General features: G+C 31.4%; 1 protein-coding gene across 1 annotated transcript; it reads left to right on the top strand.

Annotated features, from left to right (window-relative positions):
- Positions 1–6,826: 6,826 nt before the first annotated feature.
- On the top strand, positions 6,827–9,739 carry HO133_003961 (uncharacterized protein; the record flags this gene model as incomplete). Its single annotated transcript, XM_037294881.1, has 1 exon — positions 6,827–9,739. The coding sequence occupies one exon, from the start codon at positions 6,827–6,829 to the stop codon at positions 9,737–9,739; it is 2,913 nt and encodes a 970-aa protein (XP_037148928.1).
- Between the last annotated feature and the right edge of the window lie 498 nt (positions 9,740–10,237).

Here is a 10,237-nt window from a genome sequence, read left to right as displayed (position 1 = left end):
CGCTTTTAATGAAATTAGAGTAAAAAAGAATTATAAAGAAAAAACTATATTTCTTACTCGATATAGTCTATTCGAATATATAATAATATCTTTCGAGTTATATAATGTCTCTATTACTTTTTAAATATTTATTAATAATATCTTACGCGAATATTTAAATATATTCTATACTATCTATCTAGATAATATTCTTATCTATAATAATATTAAAGATAAATATATTTAATATATAAAAAAGATATTAAAGAAACTTCGATAAGCTAGCCTCTATCTTAATATTAATAAATATAATTTTTATATTATTAAAGTTAAATATTTAGAACTAATTATTATAATAAAAGAAGTAAAAATAAATATAAAAAAAATAAGATTATTACTTAATAGAAGAAACTTAAATATATTAAAGATATATAAGTATTTCTGAAATTCGCTAATTTCTATCGAAAGTTTATTATAAGATATTCTAAAATCGCCGTATCTTTAATGAATTTTATTTATACTTAATAAAAGAAAGACTTTATCTATTTATAGACTTAAGAGTACTCTAAATAATTTACTTTTAAAATACTTAAGAAAGCTTTTATTACTATCTCTATACTTACTTATTTTAATTTAAATAAAAAGATTTAATTAAAAACGAATACGTCTAATTTTATAATTATTATTATTCTATTATAAAAAGATAAAGACGAAGTACTTAGATCTATAATATTTCTCTTTAAGAAGATATCTTCTATAGAGTATAACTACGATATCTATAATAAGGAACTTATAATTATAATATAAGCCTTTAAGAAATAATAAGTAAAGGCCTATGAATTAAATTTATAGAGTTGAATTTTTCTAAGACTATGTTCTTATGATAAGAAGTATTAAAATATCGAAAAGAAATGAAGATAATATGTTAATTAGTAGTGTGAATCTCATATTATCTTCTATCGTAGTAAAATCTTTCGAATAATAAAATAGCTATTAGAGTAAGACATCGAACGATTTTAATTCGTTTAAATATATATTATTCGATATTTCTTCTATAGAGATCTAATTAGCTATAATCGTCGTAGTAAATTCTTCTCTTATAACGTTATTATAGTAATATACTATATTAATATAATAGAGATAATAGATTAAGTTATAGTAGTATTCTTCGCTTACTAAGTAATAATTTAATATAAAATCGTAGAGAGTATATAACGTGGAATCTTAAAGAGCTAAGTCGTATTCTTAACGATAATAGTCTTATTACCGCTTAATTTCTCCGTAATATTCTTCGTAGTATTCTTCGTATTTACCTATTATAATTTCTTCTCTTACTTCTTCTCTTATAGAGTATTAGACTAAGTAGCTAGCTAAATAGCTAATTAAGTAAATAACTAAGTAACTAGCTAATAATCTAACTAAGTAAATTACTAAGCTAATAGAGTATATAATATTAACTAAGCGATTAATCGAGTATCGCTAACTTAAGAGAAGTATATAGAAGAGAACGATGGCTATAAATTTATTCGGGCTCTTTTTAAAAGCTTTTTAACGCGTTTATAAGTAATAGTAAATAGCTATTAAGCTCGCTTATAATCTTAATTACTAATAGTAAGAGCGTTAATAAGAAGTTTAAAAGACGGGTAAAAAGAAATATATATCTTAGATACTTAATAACATTTAAGCGAGAGATATCGAGGGCGAATATACTTATAATTAATAAATTAATAGAATTATAGAAGAAATATAATAAATAGATAGATAAAAGGATTATTATTCGATTTCGAACGCGTTTAATATAACTATAATATTTAAATATTAGTTTAACTTATTAATAGTAGATTAAACTTTATTATTTTTATAGCGTTAGAAAGCGTAAAGCGAGCTTTATAATTTAAGAAATTATAAAGTAACTATATATATCGCAAGCTAAGTACTTTAAAGTATAAAACTTCTATATATAAATTTTTAATAAGAAAACGCGAGAGAACTATCGAGCTAATTTAGTCGATCTAATTAAAGAGCGTAGCGAACTCGAATTAATAATTAACTACATATATAAATTTAAGATTTTCAAGCTTAGTTCTATCTTATTCTATTATATATACTAATATTTTAAGCTAGCTAATACCTCTATCGAGAATTCTATTAAAGTTATTTTAGATTATAAGAACTTATAGTATTTTATATTTTTTAAATAATTTAATTTTTATTAAATAAGATAGACGAAGTTTCTTTCTAAATTTAATTTCTATATTATTTATCGCTTAAAAAAATAAAGTATTAAATCTAATAGTTTTATTCGATAAGTAAGAGATCTATCTAAAAACGAGAATAATAATTATACTCGTTATCGATATTATATAATTCTTAAAAATAATAATCTTAACGAAGATATTAAGAATATTATATATCTTATTACTATACTTTTAGATAATATAAGAGAAAATATTATCTCTCTAATTATAATATTATATAAATTTAATAAATAAGATAATATTAATAATAAGAAGTCTAATAAAGAATTATTATTAGAGATCTCGATAGAGACTTTTTAAGAGGAGTCTATAGAAGAATCGAGAGAAGTCTCTACTATTAATACTTCTAAATTATTATATTAAATAAAAAACGCTTATAATTATAATAATATTATTTAAGAAATTATATAATTAAAGATATCTAGATAGAGAAAGCTACTACTTAAAATAATTAAGAATAATTTCAAGCTAGAATTAAGTAATTATTATCTTTATAATAGATTATTATATATTAATAATAGATTATATATATTAGATATTCTTAAATTATAAATTAAAATTATTAGAGATATTTATAACTCTTTATTTAAAGACTATATTAATAGATTATTAATTTATAATAAATTAAATAAATACTACTATTAACTAAGAATAATGGATTTCATTATCTACTATATTAAGAGCTATTATATTTATAAGAGATCTAAAACTTATAAAGAGGGCAAATAAGATCTTCTTAAATTCCTTCTTATTCTTAAATAATACTAATAAGATATTTCTATTAACTTTATTATATTATTATCTATCTATCTTAGATATAGATATTTCTATTAATATATTATAATAATTATAAATAGACTTAATAAAAAGAAGAAATTCGTTTTTTTAAACTTTTTAGAAGTGAAGATAGTAGTTTAAGTCTTTATCGAATTTATATAGCGAGAGAAAGAATATCTATTTACTATTATCTCGAACTAAGATATTTAATTTACGATATATTTCTAGAGAAGACTATATAAAAGAATTAAAACTAAATCTAAACTTTCTACTATATTTCACCTTAAAACTAATAAATAAATAGAGAACGCTAACGCTACTTTAAAGTAATATCTTAGAATTTATATTAATTATAACTAAGATAATTAAATAAATCTATTATTAATAATAGAGTTCGAAGCTAACTTCGATAAGAACATCTTATTAAGCGTATTATTATTTCTTTTTATTAAAGAATATATTTCTTACTCGAGAATAGAATTCCTTATCTTTTAAGATTAATTCGCTAATTAAAAAGTAAAAAGAGATATTAAATTAGCTAATAAATTTATCGAGAAGATAAATATTATAAGAAATTATCTAAAAAATTAGCTTAAATAATTATAAGCTTTATAAAAGAAGTAAGCTAATTATTATTAACTCTCGATACTAGAATTTAAAGTTAGAGATATAATTATATTTAATAAAAAAAATATTAAAATTATACGTCTTAATAAATTATTAGATTATAAGAATTTCGAATTATTTAAAATTATTAAAGCTTTAAATAACTTCGCTTACGTATTAAAAGTCTCGACTTCTATAAATAATATTTACTTTATCTTTTATTTATAACTATTATATCTTAATAATAGCGACTTACTATTAGAATAAATCGAGCTTTCATCGCCTTCTATCGATATTAATAAAGAAAATAAAATTTATAATATTAAAGAAATAGTTTAATTTAAACTAAATAAATAAAAAAATGATTTCTTAACTAGTAAGAGAGAATATCTAATATATAAAATTAGATATAGAGGCCTTGAGATAGAGAAAAATCTATTCTAATAATTATTTACGAATATAATAAAATATTTAAATCTAATAGTAGACTTTCATTATTATTATCTCGAGATTATTAGCTTTTATTTATTATTTAAAAAACCTTTAAAATAATTTTCTTTATTAGCGCTATTAATCTATAGTAACTATATTAACTTATAAAAAGATCTCGATATCGTAATAAAATACTAAGTTAATATATTTAAGAATATTACTTCGTATATATCTAGATATACTTCTTATGAGATCGATATCTACTATATAGTAGTTATCGCTAAGACTTTAAAATTAAAGAGAGAGATAATGTTACGATTTTAATAATCTTACGATCTTACTTACTTATATTATAACTTAATTAGACTTAGCGTGCTAAGACCTTTTAATCTTTCTATCTTACTATAAAGCTTATACTTATAATAATTCTATATAGATAGTATTCTCTTTATACTATAATATAGAGTTATTATATATATTATTAAGTCTCTAATACTTAGTCTATATAACTCTATCTCATTTAAGCTTCTTCTAAGCTAAATCTCTCTTCTATCTTTTAATCTTATTAAGTATAATCTTATATTTCTTTATCTTCTCTTCTCTTATAATTATTCTTTTAATTATAAAAACGATTATCTCGCTAAGCTTCGCGTCGATTAATAAAGTTTCTAAGATTAGAGTTTTAGGGGCTAAAGTTATTAGAGTATTAACTACTAATATAAAAATAGATATAGCGATTACTTCTTTATCTACTTCGAAATCTTCTTAAAATAATATAACGTCTCTTTTATAATTAAGTATAGTTATTATATTATCCTTCTTCTTTAACTATATTATTTATCTTTTAAAATCTATTTCTAACTCTTATTAACGATTTTCGCCTTTTAATTTATAGATAGTAATCTCTTTTATTTATTAATTAATAGTAATAGTCTAATTATTCTTTATCTTGCTATTTTCTATAATTTCTTAATTCTTCTTTTATTTATATCTCTTCTTAATAAGATTATATATCTTTTACGAGATATTTTTAAATAGATATTCTCTTCTAACTATAATCTAAAAGTCGATATTAACGATATTCTAAAAATTCTATACTCCGTCTTTAATATTATAGCTATTTTTTCTATTAATATATTTATTAACTAATATTATATATTCTTTCTCTATAAGATTTAAGTTTTTAAATATCGCTTTTCTCTTCTTTAGCTAACTACTTTCTATTAACTCTTATACTTTTAAAGATATATATAAGAATTCTTTTCGCTTACGTAACTATAATAAGAGAGATATTTTATATACGCGTATATCTGCAAATCTGAAAAGTTCCTTTCCGCACGATTTCCGCCGAGTTCGCACTATAAGTACGATTTAGTCTATTTAGTAGACTTTATCTATATCTAACTCTTTTCGTTAGTTCTATTAGTTTAGTAACTTTAAAAATTTTTAGCAACTTTAAAATTTTTATATAATATATTCTAATATACTCTAATAAATATTATAATTCTATATATATATAATATTAATATATATTATTATTAATATACGTATTATTATACGCTATATTAAAGTATTATCTACGTAATTAATTTTATTAAATTATTTAATTTCGTAGTCAAATTTAAGTTAGCGTTAATACTCGTCGTTATAAAATCTTATCATCACAACGTCGATTATTAAAACTTTTCTTTTTTTATACGTATTACTATTAAACTAATAGAACTAATAAAAAAGATTAGAATAGTTATTAAATCGGCGGAATTTAGATAGATTCTAATTAGATTTACTAATTTAACGAATTTTATAATTTCCGCGATATACGCGCGATTAGCAATTTCAAATTTTATAGAAACTTTTTAGATTTATAGATATATAGTAATATTAATAAAGTAATCGTTTAATAGAGAGTATATAAAATTATTATCGTCGTAGTTAGAAGGCTTTTTAAATCTCGATAAAGATATATTATAGTAATTATTTTAATTAGAAGAAGAAAACTCTTATAAATTATAGATATATTAATATTCTTATAAAGAAGAAATAGATAAGAGAGTAATACTTTTTAGAAGTTGAGAATTTAATTATTAACTCTCTTAATAATAAGACGATTAAGATCGCTAATACTCTAAGAAGTACGACGATTAAAGCTATTAATAGATCTATATCGAATTAATATAGTTAATAAATCTTTAAGCTATTTAATAGACTTCTTAAGAGGCGATAAGAGAATATAAGAAGAAGATTAAATAGCTATATATTTATTACTTATATTATAACTATATTAACTTTTTTCTAACTTTTTTAACTAAGCTTATATTCTAGTTTTATAACTACGCTAACTACTATATAGAGATTTCTATTAATTAAAAGTCTTTAATATAATCTTTATATACGTTTTAAAGACTTTAAAACGTATATAAAGCTATAGTCAAGTATATAGTATAAGGTATAAAGATTACTTAATATGGCTACGGTGGAGTTGAAAACTAGCCTTATGTAGTTAAAATATCGTCTTCAAAATCTTTGCTGACCCTATCTAAAGCAAGCTTTCCAATTAGAAAGACAGAAATGGATTTCGGGCTTCGGATCCACGCTAACCTACCACCTACGGAGGTAACTCCGGCACTAGATCGTTAAATCCGAACCGGAAGAATCAAGGAAGCAAACAACCGTTGCACAAGAACATTGGAACCCAATGGGCACTGCTACTGCTCTACATGAGTTTCCAAAACAAACATACAAAGAATGATAGGAAAACAACGGGTACCAACAATATGACGCGTGCAGCAGAACTTGCCAGCAGCCGAGAAGGCCTCCTTGACCATGAAGCTGCCAGGCCTTATCGCCGTTCACTTGGTAGCGACCGTTCCTCATCCGAGCTGGATCTTGACGAGCTACCACCGCCGCGGTCAAGAGGTGGATGGTCACCATCACCATCAAGAGGAAAGAAAAGCAATAAGGAAAAGGAAAAGGGATACCCGGGACTGCCCAAGGCAAAGAGGAAGGGAGGATTGCTCCGGAAGACAACATGTCTGCTGATCATGTCGATACTGTTAGGGGGGCTGCTAGGTCTGATAGCAATGGCGATATGGGTATGGAGAAAAGCCATCCCGCTAGATGGGCAGTCACCGCCCTGGTACCCGTCGCCAAAGGGGGGGACCCTAGCACCTTGGGAGGAAAGTTACAAGAAAGCGGCTGCTATGGTCAGCAAGATGTCACTACCCGAGAAGGTGAATATCACGACAGGGACTGGCTGGTCACAGGACTTGTGTGTTGGCAATACTGCACCTGCGAACGGCGTGGGCTTCCCTCCGCTTTGTCTACAAGACGGACCCCTCGGTATCCGTCTCGCAGACCACGCCACTGCTTGGCCAGCCGGTATCACCGTCGGAGCCACATGGAACAAAGACTTGATCTACAAAAGAGGAAGAGCGCTAGGTCTTGAGCATCGGCTAAAAGGCGTGAATGTGTTGCTGGGGCCCTCGATGGGACCACTAGGACGAATGCCCGCTGGCGGGAGAAATTGGGAAGGCTTTGGTTCGGACCCCGTGCTGCAAGGCATTGCGTCTGCCCAGACTATCAAGGGTATCCAAGATGAAGGAGTAATGGCCACGGCAAAACACTACGTCGCGAACGAGCAGGAGCATTTCCGACAGGCTAACGAGTGGTTGACGCCGCACGCCATATCCTCCAACATTGATGACCGAGCTTTGCACGAAGTATACTTGTGGCCCTTTGCCGACAGCATTAGAGTTGGTGTTGCAAGCGTAATGTGCAGCTACAATATGGTCAACAATTCTTATGCTTGTGGGAACAGCAAGCTGTTGAACGGCATACTAAAGGATGAACTGGGCTTCCAAGGGTTCGTGCAGTCCGATTGGTTAGCTCAACGAAGCGGAGTAGCCAGTGCCTTAGCCGGTCTTGATATGACGATGCCTGGAGATGGTCTCTATTGGATGGACGGAGATTCTTTATTTGGTCCCCACCTCACTCGATCGGTTCTCAACGGCTCTTTGCCCGTTGAGAGGTTGGATGACATGGCTACACGTGTTGTGGCTGCCTGGTATCAACTCGGCCAAGACGACAAGGCCCGCTGGCCGAATCTTCCTCCTGAAGGTGATGGTAGACCAAACTTCTCATCTTGGACAAATGACAAGGTCGGAAAGATCCACCCTGGTAGCGATGATCCCACGACAGCGGTGGTCAATCAATTCATCGATGTTCAGGGGCAAGGCAAGGACTTTCACGGGCGTCTGGCTCAACAAGTCGCCGCCGAGGGCACTATCCTCGTCAAGAATGAGAACAACGTCTTGCCACTAGATCCTAAAGGCTGGACTGACCAGTATCAGCCCCACGGTACTGGTAAGTACAAGGTCGGAGTCTTCGGCGAAGACGCAGGATCTAATCCAAATGGGCCTAATGATTGTCCCGACCGGGCCTGTAATGTCGGTACTCTAGCTTCGGGGTGGGGCAGCGGTGCCGTGGAATTCCCATATCTAGTTCCACCAATCGAAGCATTGGAATCCACCTTCGACCTTGGCTCTGTTGATATTACGGCGACATTGACAAATGACCTGCCCAAGAATTGGCACTCCGGTCAAGACCTTTGTTTAGTGTTTATCAATTCAGATGCAGGTGAAGGCTACATCCAATGGAACGGGATCACGGACAGAAATGACCTGTACCCTCAAAAAGGTGGAGATGAACTTGTCAAGAAGGTCGCCACAGAGTGCTTGCAAACGGTTGTGGTTGTCCATGCCGTCGGCCCTGTCGTTCTCGAACGTTGGATCGATCTTCCCAATGTCAAAGCTGTCATCCTTGCCAATCTTCCCGGCGAAGAAAGCGGTAACGCCATTGCCGACGTTCTGTTTGGCCGAGTGGACGCGAGTGGACGACTACCCTACACTGTGGGTAAATCCATGTCCGAGTACGGCCCTGGCGGACAGGTCATGTACAAACCCAATGGTCTCGCACCTCAGCAAGACTTTAAAGAAGGCCTGCTCATTGACTACCGACATTTCGACAAACAGTCCATCACCCCACGCTACGAATTCGGCTTCGGCCTCTCATACACTACTTTTACATTCTCAAACCTCGCTCTCACAACGCTGAAACCCAAATCGCCCTTCCCTTCGCCGCGCCCTGAGGGAACAATTCTACCTCCCACATATTCAACCGACATCCCTGACCCATCATCTGCACTGTTCCCAAAAATCTTCTGGAAGCTGCACAAACGCATATACCCCTACATTGACTCTACTAAAGAAATCAAAACCGGCTCTTACCCCTATCCGACTGGTTACAACGACCAGCAAGTCCCGTCTCCCGCTGGCGGTGGCGAAGGCGGTAATCCTTCCCTTTATGAAGAACATATCTTAGTCTCGATCGACTTGAAGAACACGGGCCCCCGCACGGGAAAGCAAGTCGTGCAGGTCTACGTCTCGTTCCCTGAAGATGTGATCGACTCTAGCACGGGAAGCAAAATCGAGTTTCCCGTGAGAGTACTCAGGGGCTTTGAGAAAGTGGAGCTCGCTGCAGGAGACACGACGAGAGTGGAAGTCCGCCTAACAAGAAGGGACTTGAGCTATTGGAGCGTCGGCTACCAGAATTGGGTTATTCCCGACGGTGATATTGTCGTCGCAGTTGGGGCGAGTTCGAGAGATTTGCCGTTGAGCGGGACTTGGTAGGGTCATGAAGCATATGTTTGTTCTGGGTCTGCGTCGGCAAAGTGCGGTATCTGTCTAGTCGTTTGAGCAGCATAACAATTAATGGAACAGTACTTGAGCATTTTTACCTGGGACTTGGAGAGTTGCCCGTTTTAGCCAAGGTCTAAAATGCTTCCCAGGATGAACGTGCTTTGATTGAGGGGAATGATGCCCAGAAATATAATAGTTTTTCATCTCCAAATCTACACACTTTAGCACTTCGTTCTTGAATCTGGACGTGCTGTGACTGATGGGACTGCTGTCCAAAATCGCTTACCACTCTTCAGATATGACTGCATAATGCAGCGCTGTTCCCCAAAAAGCCTGAGCTCCTAGCTTACCCAGTTGACTTGCGAAGCATAGACGGGTTCAGATATATCTTCGTTCAGGGGACAAACGCTCTGAAACCACATGTGTGTGCATTACCAAACGGTTAGAGCCTTGCCTTTCTTCCTTGCTAGCTGAAAATGCCGTTGCGTA

The sequence above is a fragment of the Letharia lupina genome (assembly GCF_014066315.1).
Source record: "Letharia lupina isolate WasteWater1 chromosome Unknown contig_19, whole genome shotgun sequence".
Classification (NCBI taxonomy): Eukaryota; Fungi; Ascomycota; class Lecanoromycetes; order Lecanorales; family Parmeliaceae; genus Letharia; species Letharia lupina.
Note: the sequence above shows the minus strand (reverse complement) of the source record. Positions and strands in the feature narration are given on the sequence as shown.